The 17,885-nt window shown below is 39.5% G+C and overlaps 1 protein-coding gene across 4 annotated transcripts in view; it reads left to right on the top strand.

The window, feature by feature from the left end:
• GIT1 (GIT ArfGAP 1) overlaps nt 1-17,885 on the top strand; it is a 1,727,505-nt gene that overhangs the window by 1,660,237 nt on the left and 49,383 nt on the right. For all 4 annotated transcript variants that reach the window (XM_044054459.1, XM_044054456.1, XM_044054457.1 and 1 more), the window contains one exon: nt 8,455-8,518. In XM_044054459.1, coding sequence (XP_043910394.1) covers nt 8,455-8,518 — 64 coding nt within the window. The remainder of the gene's footprint in view (nt 1-8,454; nt 8,519-17,885) is intronic.

The raw sequence follows: 17,885 nt of genomic DNA, 5'->3' as shown, positions 1-17,885 counted from the left end.
ACCTTCTAACAGTGGTAAATACTACCCAGTAGAATGCTGATTCCATTCACTATTAGCATTTAGTGTGAGAAGACTGAAAAATTGTCGGGATTCTGTAGTGTGCACAAGTCAACAGTGGACATGAACAGCAAGGCTGTGTTGTGGGACATGGAGAGGAGTGTGGAGCACACAAGTCAAGAGTAACGTTAAGTAAATGAATGAAGTTATGAACTTTTTGATTCAAGGAGTTAGAATTAACTGAGGATCACTTAGTTATTGCTTATTTCTTTGAATGTTTCTAGAGATGGCAGCTACTGACTTCTACTATGTCCTCGGAGTATCTGTTTCTTTGACCCTCTGAATGATAGTTTTTTTTTGTAGCATGAGGATCAAATCATGTGCATAGGCCAGGAACCTTCATATATGTTGCTATCCACTCTCCTCTACTGCTGTCAGATCTTTGCAAATCCAAAGCTGACCTAAGTAATCTAGAATCCTGCTGTAACAAAATTGCTAAGTTTGCTGCCAATCAACCCCATAAAATACATCACTGTTCTGTTCTTTGACAACTCAACTGGCTGGAGCTTCCCAACCTGTTCGTGCTAAAGCAACTTTCAATTGCCCATAAAATCATTTACAACCTCACGGACTGTCCAGCTCTTTCAAACCTATTACAGCCTAATACTAAATGCAGGCTCCTAAAGTCATCCAATAAAATAATGTTAAAAGTGACCCTGTCTCACAACTATCATGGCAACTCCCTCTACTCCTATAAAAATTGCAAAGGACTGGAACAATCTTCTATAGCACATCTTACATATTCCAAACCTGTCCACATTTAAAACTACCCTGAAAGATTATCTAAATGCTAACTGGCTTTGCCCCTGTATTCCTCCTGGTTAGTTTTCTTCATTCTATTTTACTTTTCTTCTAGTGCATCAGATATCCTTTTTTCTGCTCATTTTTCTTTTCTTGCTTATTTGCTCATTTGGATAATGTACACATTAACTGCCTTTTTTATATTTGTGCTGTATTTTTACTTACTAAAGTACAAATATAAAAAAGGCAGTTAGCGTGTCCATTATCCAAATGAGCAAATAAGCAAGAAATATTTTTACTTACTGCGGTGGTGATGCTGCGGTAGCGTTGTCGCCTCACAGTAAGACGTTTTGTTCGATTCTCAGCTAAAGCCTTTTGTGTGGAGAGATGCGTGAATGGGTGTACCTTCGTTGAAGGTTGTGCGTCAGGGCTGGCAACTCGGCACATAAAAATCTACTGCCAATCATTAGCGGACCGGAGTTCCACTGTGGTGACCCCTAACCGGGAAAAGCCGAAAGACACAACAACAACTTTATTTTTACTTACTATGTATAGTTTGCTATTCCTTCTAATATTCCTGTGATCGTGAAGCATTTTTTTAACATACTTTAGATATTTAGTGTACCTGCTTAACTGTACTGTAACTAATTTTTATACTGTTCTGGAGCTTTTCTCCCCACGTCTCCACTGAAAATGGGTTTCTGACCCAGTCAGACACTACCCGGTTGACAAATGTAAATAAGTAAATGTGTTGTGTTCCTGTGCGACATACAGTGCAGTATTATTCAACTGGAGTAACAAACTGAAGCTGGTAATATGATTACAAGATAGCTTAAGGTAGTTTCAACAGTCGTGTGTTTAAACAATTTTAGCAGGTTCCAGTTATTTGTTTCTTTTATTTATTTATTTAAATTTACTAACCAGGGTAGAGCACGGATAACAAATAACCATTTTCAGGTTGCTGCTACTACATATGAACCGATCTTGATGGCTCATGTGTAGTAGTTTTAGATGTCTTTCCTTCTGAGTTACACAGTTGTTATTTAGAGTCCCATTGTAGATCAGTAGTGATTTAAGTTAGTCATTTCTAGTAGCTGATTTTAATTTTGAGTAGGCTTGCATTGCATTTGGATGCACAAGCTACTAAGGATCTCAAGAACTGTGAAATGACGTCATCAGTAAACATGGTAAACTTGTTCTCTGTTTGTAAAGCATGCCATGTGTACCATGGCACAAATAATCCAAACTATGATCATAAAATTGAAATAGTCATCAGAAGTCTAGGAATGAGGATGCATTGCATACACGGATTGAAAGACTGGAAAAAGAAAAAAAATTGCAAAAAAGTTCTAAAATGCATCACCGCACCATTAAAACCCAATGGTTTCAGTTCATTTACTTCTTTCAGCAAAGAATGTAGATGTCCAGCAGAATGAATAGCTTCTCCAACAAACTTTCTGGCATACCTTGGATGTTATAAGAGGGGAGATAATGAGGGATATGTTGGGTTTTAGAGAGGAACTGAAGCGGATGAAATTTTATTAAACTTGCTCATAACTGTGTACAGTGGCGTTATGTATTTTCATATTTATAGTACATCATTTGTAGTGTTCGATTTAAGTGTGCATTTTGTTTTCTGCGAGTTCGATATGTCACAGATGGAATTATTCTCTGGCTCTGGTGCTGATATGGCTTGCTCCAGTATTCGAGGTACACCCGGTGATTTGATTCTGCTTCTGGAGCGCATGGATCAGTTTAGGGAGTGAGTTGATTCACTTGTGGCACTTTCTAAAAATGACAATATTGGATAAGGTAATGTGGTTGGTGGCAGCTTAAATCCAGTACTGGAAAGTAGTGCTTCTTATGCTGCAGTTTGTGCTTGAGAACTACACACTTTGGTACGGACAGATAATCATTGTAGGTTCATAGTTGCGTACTAGGCTAATGGCCCTGGAGCTTTTACAAGCCTAGCCCATAGAAGTACTACAGAGAATGCTGCTTCCACGGCTGGTAGTAGTTTTAATATTCAGGACTGGTTCACTTTGAAACATACGTTTAGAAAGGGTTTGCCTGAGAGGATTGACAGTTTTATGTCTGCCAACGACTGTGATTTAACTTTTGAAGCCATAACCAAGTTTGAAAAATTACTAACTAAATACAAGTCTGTTCAAATGGATAATTCTTTTCTAAATTTTTGCATTTCCAACAAACGTGTACCTAAAGGCTTACACATTTACAAGTATCCCAGTGGCGTAATTCTGGGATCAGTGCTTCATTTTGAGTTATTGGAATTTTTTGATTGACTGGGAATTGAATTTATGCAAATCATTGTTTGAGACAACTTGTGTCAGTTGAATAAACTGGAGGAGGAGATTCGGAACGGAACTTTGATATAGAAATGAGAAATGATTTATTCTTTGTCTGCCAGTTGGATGAGTTCCAACATATTTTACATGGGTTACCATATATGAGATTACTTCTTTTAAGTGTAAGCAGAAAAGGATTATTAGGGACATAAATGATTACAGGAATAAGAGAGTTTATCCCAGTCCACAGGGAAGAAGTGAACGTAGTAGACAACTTGACAAGTACGATGCTGTAAACAGTATGGATGATGAACTTGGTGGCAAATTGGTCTGTGATTCAGGGGAGGCTCTTCCTCATAGATCTAAAAGGCTGGAGGAGAAATGGAAGAGGCAAGTGAACAACCCTTCCAACTCGGTGCATCACAGGCAGGATTTTCGGAAAACCAACCACTGGAATAAACAGTTTCGGAAGTAGTTCCTTTGGAGCTTCTGCCCTTGGAAGTTGAAGGTACTGTTTTTTGATTTTTTGGGGGTTGTAAGATTTATAATTTTTCTCCCCTGGATATTACTCATACCTTTGGTACACTTTTTCAGAAAGGCTTCAAATGTGTGCCTTCCAGTCAGTCTGATGTACGGTTGACATTTTGACTGAAATCAAATTGTTTACCAGTAAGTTGAATTAAATTTACAATGTATTTTAACTTCTAACAGAAAATCTGTCTAGCCCTGGCCTTCTTAGAAGTAGCACATTTAATCCACCTCTCCTGCCTGGTATTAGTTTGTTTGAACAGCTCTGTGAAAGGAATGTAAGGAAAGGGTGCCATAAGAAAAGACGAAATACTATTATCTTACATCTAATGAGAGGGAGCTCTTGTATATGTTGTCTAATGACTGAAATATATGTTTTATGAAGCCAGATAAGGGAGGGGGGGTTGTAATTATGGATCGCCTTACATATTCCTCTAAAATGCAGAATTATTTAAATAATGAAACATTTTTTACTGAGGTTTCTTGCAATGAGATAAACATTGCATACCATGGTATTGATCTGGCTTTGGAGGACATTTTCGTTACGTGTTATCTACAATGAACTGTCAGGGAATTCCTTGTTATTAACGAAATCCTAGGATTCTGGCTATTTTCAGAATTCCCAAGATCCATGAATCAGTTTTGCACCCCCCCCCCCCCCGAGACTGATTATTGCACCAGCTGTGTCTAAGAAACTCTGGCCAAATGTGTGATTTTAAACTTAAGTCATTCTCAGCAGATAAAAGGCACATATTGAAGGATCCGTGGCATTTTCTTGAAGTAATTGGTAATACCACCTTTTTGCCAGTAGGTTTATGTGTTACCGTCGACATTAAAGACTTATTTTTCAGTGATTCCTCATGAACAGGGACTGGAATGGTTTTTGAAGCTGCAGTTACGGGTATCAACTTGGATAATTCAGAGACTAATCTAATATTTCATTGCATGGAATTGGTTTTGGCTAATAACTTTATTATGAAGGTGAATATTTTAAGCAGCATCGAGGTGTGGTAATGGGGCAGCGTCAACCCTTGTCTTAGCCAATTTGGTCCTATGTTGTTGGGAAACCACTGCAGTCCTAAATTCACCTTATTCGTCCATGTTCAAAATTTATTTGAGGTACCCAGATGATATCTTTATTTTGTGGAAGGATAGTGTTGAGGAGTTGGTTATTTATTGACTTTTTTGAATTTACCCACCAGTGTAATGGTCAGTCAATTTTCTGGATGTCACATTGTGTAAAAATTCGCAAGGTGGCAGGTATGAATTGAATATTTTATAAAACGTACTTATTTGCACTTTGACAATGAGTATCCTTTGTGACAGAAAAGGAATTTGGTCAAAGGACAGTTGATTAGGTTTAGGAGATTAGTATCTGACGATTCTGTGCTTCAGGTTGAAGCCACCAAGTCATGTGAATTGTTCACTGACGGGATAGAAGCTAATAGATGGGTTTTAGAGTTTAGGAGTCTTGGGTGTGGCCCTCTCCAGCAGCAGTCTAACTCTGTGATGGGTAAAAATAAAGATAATAGTAATGGCAATCTCTCTCGTGCATTAGTATTACAATACAGCAACGATATTTATTCTCTGGAAAGTTCAACAAATGCCCATTGGAATACCAGTTTTGGTAGCCTTAGATTGACTAACCAGCTAGGTGAACAACCAAAGTTTTTGTTTTTTTTTTAAAAATGGTAGGAATTTTAAAGTAATTTTTGAATTAAATAATAGTCGCAAAGGGATTCTCATTAAAGGTTTAGGAATGAAAAGTTGTGAAGCATGCAAACAGTGCAGATTTAATTTTGAGAGAAGCAGTTTCTCTGTTCCTGGTTATTGTAAATTAATTTGCATTAAGGGCAGTTACAATTGCAATATTAAAGGGGTCGTTTATATTGCCTTTTGTTCATCGTGTCCAGCATTTTATGTCAGAAAGACTGTTGGACCCCTGCAGACAAGAATCTATCAGCATAATTATGCTACTAGTATAGCAAACAACTGTAATGCCCTGTATAAACATTATGTGTTGTGTAAAGATTTTAAAATGTGTGTGTTAACTATACTACCCTTTTAGGGATGGTGATTAGGGGTTATTAGTTGAACAAAGGGAGATTCACTGGCAAATATTAAATGCCAGTGCTCCACCAGGTATCATTGATTTACTATCTGTTAAGACAGTCCTAAAGGTTAGGTCTGCCTGTTTGTCTTAAAATAATTTACACTTTTTATAAGCTTATTTATTTGTGTGTTTACTGATTGGCTTATAGGTTCATAGGTAGGTACTAGGCTATCGGCCCAAGGGACTAAGTAAGCCTAGCCAACAAGGTTCCCTGGCTTACGCCACCCAAGAAAGTTAATTTCCTGTGCCCCTGTCGAGCAGAGCCACAGAAGTGATCCCCGGGGTGAATTTCCTATTTCCCATCCACTCATCAAGATTTTTCTTGAAGGGTGCTAATGAAGAACTTTGCTTGACATAGATGGGTAGCTTGTTCTAGAGTATAGGAAGTCTCTGGGACTGGAATCTTTCCCTCCAGCATGTCCTGTTTATTGTGATGACAAGGTAAGTCCCTAGATTGTGTAACTCTGAGGGATTGGGATTTCTTTAGGTGTAGCATGTCCAACAGCTCTGGGTTTAACATAGATTTATATGTTAGGCAGAGATCTGCTCGGAGTAGGCGATATGCTACAAAGTAAAGCTGGAGTTTTTTGAGACGGTCAGTGTAGGGCATCTGTTTGAGGTCAGTAATACTCTTTGTGAGATACTTCTGTGGCCTTTACAGCTGCTGCAGATGTCTTGTGAGGTACATTCCAAAAGGGGCGTTGTACTCTACAATGGGTCTAATGAGTGCCTAGTAGAGGGGAACAATGACCTCTTTTTTCCTGGATGAGAACCCTTTTGTGATGGTGTGTCACATAGAAGGATTTCCTGACTACTGTGGCAATGTGATTATCAAAGGAGAGACTACTGTCCACCTGGGTCCCAAGGTCTCTTATCACACATTCAGCGTCAAGTAGACTTCCGTTTATGTGGTAGTTCATGGGTAGAGTTTTTACCCCAAGGGGGTGACAGTGCACTTTTTGGCATTGAGCTTGAGGTCATGCCTCTGACACCAGGCATCTGTCTCAGTGAAGCCCTTCTGTAGGATGTCCACATCATTTGGGGCTTCTATGACTTTTTTATAGTGTTTGTAATTTGTGTTTTAGAGGTGTATCTCTTTAAGCACTCTGTGTTGTGTGTGGTGCCTTTTTAGTTTTTTAAATGGGAGGAAGTCATTGTTACAATGTTTCTGATGAAGCTCCTTTTATGGCAGAATGAAAGTATTTAAACTAACATTGAATAAAGCTTCCTTTTGTGTCATCCAGTGCAATGTTTTTTTTTTTTTTTATGTTCACTTTTATAGTACACTGTAGAGTTTGATTCAAACTATGATCATAAAATTGAAATATTCATCAGAAGTCTAAGAATGAGGATGCATTAAAAAAAGATTGGAGTAAGGTTCTAAAATGCTTCACAGCACCTTTAAACCCAGTGGCTTCAGTTAATTTACTTCTTTCACTTAATAACACAAAAGTCCAGCAGAATGAATCTGCTTCTCCAGGAAATGTTCTGCCCTGCCTTGGAATGTTATAAGAGGGGGAGATATGAGGGATATGTTGGTTTTTAGAGAGGAACTGAAATGGGTGAAATTGTACCAGAATGTTTTTTTTTCCATCATAGTTTTCATCATCACGGAATTCAGTCTAACATGATAATGGTGAATGTTACAAAGGAACCACTGCCATAAATTGGTTTCGTTAAGGGTGCCTTGGGATGAAAAAAGGTTAGGAACTAGTAAGATAGCCATTCACTAACAGTAAAAACTATATTCAAGACAAAGCAAACACATTTACTGTTAATGCTGTCAGTGAATTTAGAGCTGCAGAAGGTTCATAAATAACAGTGCAGAGGGGAGGGATAATGTTTTTTTTGTTCACCTGAGTAGATATTTTGATCCAAGGACTTTCAACCACAAAGTTAGGTGCATTACATATCCAGATGGAGACTTTTTACATAAATAAATGAATACAGTAGAATATGTGGGATATGTTGCAAAACAGCAGCTATAGATGCTTTGAGATATTTACAGAGCATAACGCCTACTGAAAAAAATACTGCATACAACAAAAGTAAAAGTTCAGCAGAAGTGTTAAACGTTAACCGGTAGTTATAGTTAACCGCTGGATCGTTATTTCAGTACACACACAATATTATTGTGCAGTAAAGGCTGTCATACTGTAATTGACAGTTACACTGCAGTTAAAGTGAGTTTAACCAAAAACATTCAAGTCAGCAGTGATGCCCAGTGTAAACAGATCACCCAGCGTCTGAGAAATGCTTGCATAAGGAAACATGTCAGGGGCTCAGGAATGTTTTTATTTGAACCTTGGGAGCAAAGAAACTTTCTGATAGGAGATGGATAGTAGATTGAACTCCAAACTACAAGAGCATCTTTTTTTCTTTTTCATCTATGACAAGCAGGAATGGGACCATTCCAGAGTGAACATGTACCAATACGTATAAAACTGAGGGGGATAAGGAACTCCATTGCTACTTAGCTTACCTGCCATATTACTAGGGATTGGACCGTCATTATTATTTACAAGTTGTATTGTTTTTTCTTTTGCATGAACTGCAATTTTTGTTGTTGTTGCTGATGTTTTAATTGGCCTTTAAGCTTCTATTCAAGAGGCAGTGTCCTCCTTTACACAAAATGAATGTGCTATGTAGAAAAATTGAAATGACACTAAATTATGGATGATTTTAATGTCTTGTCTCTTAATTCACTAGCTTTGTGCCCTGTTCGGAAAAGATTCATACTGCAGTCACAGAAATGGCATCTCTCTTTCCAAAGGTATGTTAGCCCTAGCGTTGTGGCCATTTATTTCCTGATTTTTTTTTTTTTTTTGGTTTACACTGCTCTTTGTATGACAGATGATAGTATAGACTTAAGTGATATTATCAGCAGCAACAGTAGTTGATAGCTGCGCTGAACTGAGCTCTAGAATTAATTCCCAGTGAGTTTTTTGAGTGGTATACATTGAGAGTAATTTGATCATGAGGCATGAAATGTTTTCCAGCAATGTAACTTGTTTTGAGATGTGTGCACAAGTGTTTTACAGTATTGATTTTGTAAAATAACATGAGGTGTTTCCACATAAAATGCACTTCAGTGTGATATAACCATATTGTTACTGACAGACCTTACTAGTAGTTGAACATTCTTCATGCAGACAGAAGTTATGAATGTTTCAGCTGATCTAAGGGGACCTAATTGAGTTTCACTTTAAAACCTTAAATGAAGTAAACATAAGGATCTTTGCTATAGCATATTCAGAAAGAATGGGAAATTAGCCATAGGCAGACATGTCTTCCTTTCAGATGTCTAGAGCAGTGCTGATATCCCCAAACCACGTGCTAGTCTATCGCCTGTGCTGAAAGGTATCAAGCAGAAACTGCTGCAAAAGGAAGAGAACTCATGTTATCTTTTTTTTTTAAATGTAAGTTCTGATTTGTTTACATCTCGACATCATTTTAAATAAAGTATATACGTGCAGTCCAGTCTTGCAGTTCTCTGTCATTTGTACATGTCATCTTTAAAAAAAAAAAAGACTGGTGCACTATCTTTACATTTTAGCTGTAATCAAATGCAAGTACTTCAGCTAGTGCTTAGATGTAAATTCACATGGAAAGGTGATATTCCCAAGATACTATAATCAAGCATCAGTGGTACATAGCCATTTTAAAAATTGTTTTTTTACAAGCAAGCTTAAAATAACAGTAAAAAACTAATACACAAAAATCTCTTCATTCTTCACTTTGAACATCTCCCATCTGTCCTGCTTTAAACTGTCACCGTTAAGTTCTCCTGGCAAGCCTTATTTTGTTGGTGTTTTTTTTGAAAGGCAATAATTTGATTTTACTTTCTTCCATTTTAGGTGGTCACCCAAACTCCATTGTATCTACAGTCTGTAACAGTCACTCCACTGCTGGGTTAACTGAAACTGTCCTTCATTAATCACAAAAATCCACAAATAGGCAGGCTTACCAAGATTCATTCCTTGTTTTTATACATTATACTACAACAGCTCCTTGTTAGTATACCACTGCAGCCATTAAACCTGCCCCAAAATGTTTTAGACAATTCCAGTGGTTGATTCAGTTTTAGATTTCCACTTCCTAGTTACTGCTTTCTTAACTTAATGGCATTGTTTACTAATGCCAGTTCATTTTTATGGCAAATGTGTTAGTTTCATAAGTATTTAAGTGTTTAGTAACCATCACCAAGCAATTCTCTATATAATTGTTACAGCTATTCTTTTGTATGTATTTAGCCTTTGGTAAGTCCAAAAATATATCCCCAAGTCCCACAGATGCTGAAGTCTCTCATGTAACATGTCAGCTCTGCTTGAATAAACATATTTTGCAGTACTGCCAGTATATAAAAAATGTGCAGACATTTTTAGGCAGACATTCTAAAAATTTCTGGGCTTTGTACCATATCTTTGCAATTGACATACCTATGTCAAAGTGTTAGCATCTAATTCCTTCTCCATGTCCGACAGATCTTTGCCTCATTTTATGTGCTGCTTTACTTCAGCAGTGTAAGCTTTCTGTTTACTATCCTTTTAGTCATCAGCCCAGCCTCCATTAATAATGAAGCTGTCATAGGCAGTGCTGTCCCCAGTAGCTTTGACATCTCTTCATATTCTAGCTTCATGGAATTATTTAAGTCAAATTTTTGTCTGATTTGGTGTGTGATACCCACGAATCTTGACACCTCATCTTCTCCTGGAATATTTGACTGATGCTTTTTTTAATTTTTTTCAATAACCTTAAACTCTCTTCACCTAGACACCAGTAGTTTACTAGATGAAAAGCGTGGTTGCTCTTGGTCCCATGTCTTAAAGTACACCACCTTTTCAAGTCCCCAGTCCATTTTTCACAATGTAGAGTCACTCCGTCCCTTTGACTGCAGACTATTATTACTACTCCTTTAACTAGACAAATATTTCCATTTAACATCATAAGCTCTCAACTGCATTACGTACAACAATTGTATTTGCATCACTTTGTGATGTTATAGGTCCAGGATCTTCAGTTAACCTGTCAACCTTTCCAACTTTAGGTTTTCACCATTCTCAGAGAGTCTTATAATACTTTTAAGCGACTTCTAAAAATGCTCTGGAGTACTTCTTGGAAATGACTGACTTGTATAACACATTAATATCAACACACAGAAATGTAATGTTAGTAGTCTGTCTACACCCAGTCCTGTCATTTCTGCTTCCTAAAGTTAGATAAAGTCAGATTTCATCCTTTTCATCAACTTCTATGTTTTGTTAACTAAGTCTTGTACACAGTCACCCATCCCAACTCATGGTGTTTCCCACAGAAGCAGTCCACAGAAACCCGTACTGACTGATTTTTTGCATTAATAGATAATTTATAACTACAGCTTTAGTTTGGGTTTAATTAGTCTTGTATCCTGAAAAATTCCCAAACTTCTTTGGGTTCAGAAAGAACATTCAGATTGTGCTGGGGTCTTGTCAGATGTAAACACATCATATGCAGATGATATTTTATTTGTTTGGCCACCTAGCTTATGCCCATTGTATTAGATTTATGTATTAGATTCCTGTCTTGTTGTAGTCAGTGCTTCTAAGTATAATGCAAATAAAATTGGCTGTAGCAGACCCCATTGGCAGATGTTTCTCCCAATAAACTAAGGGGTAATGAGAAATTCCCATGCTGCTTTCTGCGTACCATTGAGTCTGGGTATATAGTCACAAATTATACATGTGGCACTTCTGTATCTCACATATGCTCATGAGAATCTTTCTTGTATTCCTTCCGTTAGTCTTTGCAGTGTTTAAACCTTAAGAGTAATTACGAAACATCTGTGCAGCCACTCTAATATATCTTATCAAAGAGTTTGTCACCTTGAGTCACATGTATGTGATGATTCCATCACAACAATATTCTGAGGTGTTATGAAAGAAAGCTTCTTCAGCGGACTCTTTTTAGGAAGTCAGATTTCTAAGATATTTCCCATCTGCTGTATAATCCCTTCCATTTCACTTTGTACTGTTAAGCCACCAACAATTAACTTGTTCTCAGGGGCCTCCAGTCTTTCCCTTTTAACCTTTAAGGTCTCCTTGCCCTTTTTTTCTTTGCTGCTGCTTGTTTTATCTTTTCTCAGCCCTCAAGCAATAACAAACCATCCTTGCTGAATTTCTCTATCATATCTGTTACAAGTTGCGTACTCCTTTTTACAGAATTTTCAGTTTTTAAGTAACAAGTGGGATACCTGTAGTGGTAATCTGGATTAAAAGGCGTAATGGCTCACAAGTGGCAAACTGCAAAGGGCATGATCTGAAAGCCCGTTTGGATGCACAGAAGCTCTTCCTATCGGTAATCTGTCAAGATACATATTTTACCAGCAGTGGAGCTTGATCCATATTTTTTGATTAATACTCTAGTTGTAATATGAGGCCCTGTGCACTGTTGTGGAGTCATCAGTTAATTCCCTGACCTTTTTAAATCCCCATGTATCTCGCTAACCTGGGAAATCCAAGCTACTGTAGGATATTCTTGCATATCTCAAGTGGTTGTCACGTACTTTATTCGGCGTTTGTGTGTGTGTGTGCGCACGCGCGTGCATATCTAAATGTATGTATAGGTAATTTATACACGTGCACATAGAGAAGTACATCAAACTGTAATATGTTGACAGCCTAAACGCTGTGTGTGTGTAACAGCATGATGGACATGCTCCAAGGGACAACCTCTGAGCATGCAAATAAGAAAACTATACATCTGATGTCCTTTTCATTCTTCTTCAACAAATGGGTTACAGAACTTACCATCGGATCCAACTCAGCCTCATACTTCAGACTTTGGATTCATCCATCAAGCTTCTCCCTCTACCCATAATGCTCTAGTCCATTCTCACTACCTCAGATCTTTGCCTCCATCATGCTCAGACATACCATAGTTGGTAAATCTTTTCTTGCTATATTCATTCTGTCCTTTTTACCCTTTTTTACAGGGTAATTCTTAATTACCATTGCTGGTAGTATTTTCTTTCTGTAATATTTTCTCAAAAAAAAGTCTTGTTTATGTATTTTCCTTTCCTTCTACTGTCATGGCTGTCAAGCCAACAGGCTTTAAAACATTCATTTCTTGTGGACACAGAGTCCATAACTTGGATGCCCACAAAGAGTGCATATATTGTCCTGGAGCAGCTCATCTTAACACCAACTGCTCGATTTGTGCAGCTTTCAGTACAAGGGCTTTAGCTAGCTAATAAATACAGCAAACTGATAGTTAAGGGTCTACTTCCTCCCTCAACTACATCTTCTTATTGGGCTCAAACCCCCTAGAAAAACCTTAAAAACTCCTTTGAAGCATAGAAAGCATTCCCTGCTGAGGTCCCCCAGGACTTCTTTGGAACCCCCACAAAAAATTTCAAAAACATCAGATCTAACTTCGTTGGACCCGAACGTATGCACTCTGGATCTTAAAACTTCAGATCTGATTATTATATTGGCAAACCCTACAGCATATTTTTCAGATTCCAAGCCCTTGGATCCGAAACCTAGTACATCATATACTCCCTCGCTGCAGCATTCCTATTAGATCAGGTCTCCCCTAGGCTCCATTCCCTCTTAATGCAAACTCCCAAAAAGCATTCTAGGCCATAGTCTACCACATTCTCCAGGTCCCCCAAAAGTCTCTCTGACATGGACTTGGATAAGATGATCAGAACATTCCTCAGATCCAGATGGGGGTCATTTCAGTTCCATCTCCACTTGGATCCATGAGCCTTCAGCCACTTCTCACACAGTGTTATTTCCTTGTCTGATCTGTCCTTTGGTTTCAGAACCACAGGATTTGATAGGTCCAAGAGTTCTGGAGTTAGATCCAAAGAGAATTACTTCTTCAACTCCGATAGCATCCCTGACCAGTTCCGCTCCTTTTCCTACTTATCAGAATGGGTCCCAGAGCTGAAGTGTCACCATCTGATCTGTGGGGCCAGGATCTACTCCAATGTTATTGGATCCATCCCTGCCCCCTTAGAGCCTTGGTGCTGGACAGCTCAGGTCTGGTTCCTTCCTCTAGGCACAGATCTGGTTGGAGTCCTGATCTACCCATACTGGAAGTCTCTGCTCCGATTCGGGTGGTCACGGCTTCCCTGGGTCCATCTGCCTTTGAGGTTGTAGAAAGGGCTTCTTCTCTTTCTAGAGATCCAGTCTTTCATCCTTTGGATCCTCCTCCTATTCCCTCACTGCGTCAGAGCTCTGAGTCCATGAGGCCTATTCCACAGGAACAGCCAGTTCCACCTAGCTTCCAGTCAGTCCCCATAGAGGAACTCCTCCTGTCTTCTGATACCTGGCCTGAACATCCCTCCAAGGAGATCCATTGGAAGTGGATGTGCAAGCGGAGGCACATAAATTCCCCACTGGAGTCTGTCACTGAAGATACTGATTTCGAGGAAGGGGAACAGTCCTCCAGATCACTGCCTGACGATGTCTCCTTTGGAGACATATTACAGATCCTTAGATAAAGATGTGGTTGGTCTTCCGATAATCCTGCTTCAGACGAGTCAGTATTTCTGGAGGCTTTTGGTTCTGACCCATCTACGTCTTGGGTGACACCCCCCCCCCAGTGGATGAGCTCATTAAACTAGTCTGTCACCTGGCATGGAAGGAGCCAGATTCCATTGAGCCTACACTGTGTCGACCTGAAAAATTCCTAACTCACTCAAAAGATAAATCTCACTAGAGCAAACGAGTCGTAGTAAATGCTATGGTGGTGGCGGCAGCCACAAAAAAAGGCTAGCAGAACAGTACTTGTCTGTCCACCCGCCAAATAGAGAGTCTAGAGTGCTGGACAGATTCGGAAAGGAAGTCTGCCTCGGTGACGTTTCCCTTGAGGTCCCTTAACCATTTGGCACGCTTTACAAGACTACAGAGAGATCTTACCAAAGAACTGTCAAATTCTCTCTCTCCGAGTCCATGACTGCAGAGGATTTCAAAAGATCATCTTCTCAGCTGGCCTTCAGTTTCCACCGCTTCCACAAGGTTGATCTCTCACACAGCTTGAAGGTGTCTGACAAGCAGTCAGTTCAGGCCATTGCCATTAAGAAGACATGCCTGGATGTGGCTGCATGCATTTTTCATCAATGCTCCCTTTGATAGAACATCTTTGTTTGGTCTGTCTGTGAAAGAAATGCTTACCCACAGAGAACTAGAAGGGAAGACATGGTCTGTCATGGGAATCAAGTTTGTTATCCCTGGACAAATGTTCTCTAGAAATCAGAGAGGTGGTAAGAAAATGTAGTTTCATAAATCTTAGAGTCCTTTCTAAGACCAACTTGGCGACAACTCTTTCAGAGGCAGAGGAGGCAGTTCTAACAATAGATGCCACCCTGGAGGCAGAGGGGGCCTGCAGAATCAGGGTTTCCATGACTCTTCCAGATAGACCATAATAGTGCTCCTGAAGTGTTGGCCATTTGTCCACCTCTGGAGGCAGTCGGGGAATGATTGTCTTTGGCGCCTTGACACCGGGGCTACTATAACAAAAGTTACTTGCGTGCTAAAAATAATATCCAGAGGTTAAAGCATACCATTCTCCCAACTCCACTCTACAAAAGAAAGAAATGTACCGATGTTCCACCCGGTCAGAGGAAGGCAGCAGTCCAAGAAATTCAAAAGCTGCTAGACAAAAGAGTCATCCAGGAGGTCTCACAAGACCAAACCGGATTTGGAACTTGCACTTCTTTTTAGTGCCCAAACAGACAGGAGACCGGAGACCAATTTTGGATCTAAGCAAACTGAACCAGTAAGTAGAAAAATCAAAGTTCTTGAATGGTCACGGTCCAGTTCCTTCTGCTGTTTCTTCACAAGGATGATTATATGTGCTGTATAGTTTTTCAGGATGCGTACTATCCCATCAAGATAAACAGGCACTCCAGAAGATATTCATGCTTTCAGCTAGGAGCCAGTCATTACTCAATTCAGAGCCATGCCCTTTGTTCTTACCACAGCCCCCAGGGTGTTCACCAAATGTATGGCAGTGGTGGCTGCTCACTTGAGACTAAAAGGATTCTGTGTGTTTCCATATCTAGATGACTGGCTATTCACCACCCCTTCTGTGCATCTTCTTAAAAGTCCAGGGAGTATTTGCTTCATATTTGTCACTTACTGGGAATAACAATCAATTGCACCAAGTTGAATCTGACACCAGTACAAAGCTTGGAGTTTATTGGCGTACATCTGAACACGACAACACAAATTGCATCTTTACCAACTCATCGCATAGACACACTCACATCTCAGGTTCATCAGATTCTGTCCCATCCGTCTCCTCCAGCCAGATTCATTCTTCAAGTGTTGGGATCTATGGCAGCAGAAATAGCCCTACTTCCTTTAGCATGCTGCTATGAGTGTTCTTCAATGGACTATAGCTGTTCAGTGGTCCATTCTTTGATAACCCCTATCTTTTTCAGTCAGGCTTACACTGATTTGCATACACATCCAGTGGTGGATTCAGTCTGGACAACATTTATCTAGACTGATCCTTTCTTTTACTGTGCCCAGTGGCCACTGTGACTACTGGTGCCTCCTAGTTGGGGTGGGGGGCATTTCTTGAGAAGGACAGTCGAAGGCATGTGGTCCCCCCCCCCCCAAGGGACCAAGTCACATATCAGTGTCCTAGAGATGAGAGCAGTCCTACTAGCATTGCAGGCATTTCAAGATGCTCTTCCTCTAGGAACTATCATGATTCGCACTGACAACATGTCTGCAGTCTGGTACATCAGCCAACAAGGGGGAACCCAGTCTTGCTGTCTCTGCTGGGAGGCTATGAGAGTGTCAGTGGATGATCTCCCCCTACCACTTTCCAGTTGCAACGCACATTCTGGGGAAAACCAACAGTACTAGTGGAGAAACTCAGCAGGTCCATTCTGATACCTTACAAGTGGTCTCTCAGTCAGTGTTGGAGAAAATTTTCTATTGTTGGGGCCAGCCTTGCTGCAGCTTCTTTGCTTCCCCCCCCCATCGCAACAAGTTTAACAGGTATTTTGCCATGATCCCCCCCACCACCACCACCACCATCAGGAGGAGTCACTGAGAAGATGTTCTAATTCTTGTTTGGCCTTACGGTCTCCTTTATGCTTATCGCCCACTTCCCTTGATCCCCAAATTCCTAGAAAAAAAAACAATCTGGTTGAAGAGCTCAGTAATTTCATTGGCCCCCTTCTGGCTTCGGCAGGTGTGGTTCCCCTTCCTTTGGTCTCTTCTTTGCTATCTTCCCTGGATAGTGTACCCAATTCCAGATTTCCTGTCATATCCCTCAGGGATGAGTCATCCCAATATCCCAGCCCTTAAACTAACCGTATTGTTTCTCCAGTTCCAATAATAGGCAGCACAGGCTTTTTCCCCTGTACGTACCATTCTATTATCCTCATAAAAAGACTCCACCAAGAAGGTTTACAGGAGCATATGAAAAAAGATTTTCCCTTTGGGCATTGAGAAATAATGTTGACCCTTTTACTGTCCTGGTCTGTGCTCTTCTTGATTTTCTGGTTGCTGTTTTCAAAGAAGGAGCTAATTTTTCTATGATTAAACTACAGTTGGCAGCCATTTCAAATTTTCGTATAGGGCATAAAAATTATTCTTTGGTTTCTTGCAAGTTATATAAAGTTTTTCTGAAAGGCACTTTTCTCCTTAGACCTCCAATAAAGGATCCTTCACATCCTTGGAATCTGACTGTGGTACTACAAGGTCTGACTCAAAAACCCTTTAAACCTTCAGCTAAAAATGAATTAAAATTCCTGTCATGGAAAACAGCCTTTTTAGTAGCGATCGCATCTGCAAAAAGAATTTCTGAACTGCCGGGTTCTTTCATCAAAGACTCCCTACATTATTTTCTATAAAGACAAGGTAACTTTATGAACAAACACTTCTTTTTTTTTTTTACTGAAAGTGACTTCTGAATCTAATATTAACCAATCCATTCATTTATCAATTTTCTTTCCAAATTTTTCAAACAAAGGAGAATACATGCTACATCTCCTGGATGTGCACAGACAATTACGTTTTTATCTACACAAAATGAAACAAATTAGAAAATCAGATCAGATATCTGTATCCTTCTCATCAAATTGACTGGGTTTTCCTGTTTCTAAAGTTACACTGGCTAAATGGATTACTGAT

This window comes from Protopterus annectens, chromosome 13.part0 (assembly GCF_019279795.1).
Source record: "Protopterus annectens isolate FY-2018-M chromosome 13.part0, PAN1.0, whole genome shotgun sequence".
In the NCBI taxonomy this organism is placed as follows: Eukaryota; Metazoa; Chordata; order Ceratodontiformes; family Protopteridae; genus Protopterus; species Protopterus annectens.
This window is presented reverse-complemented; position numbering and strand designations above follow the sequence as displayed.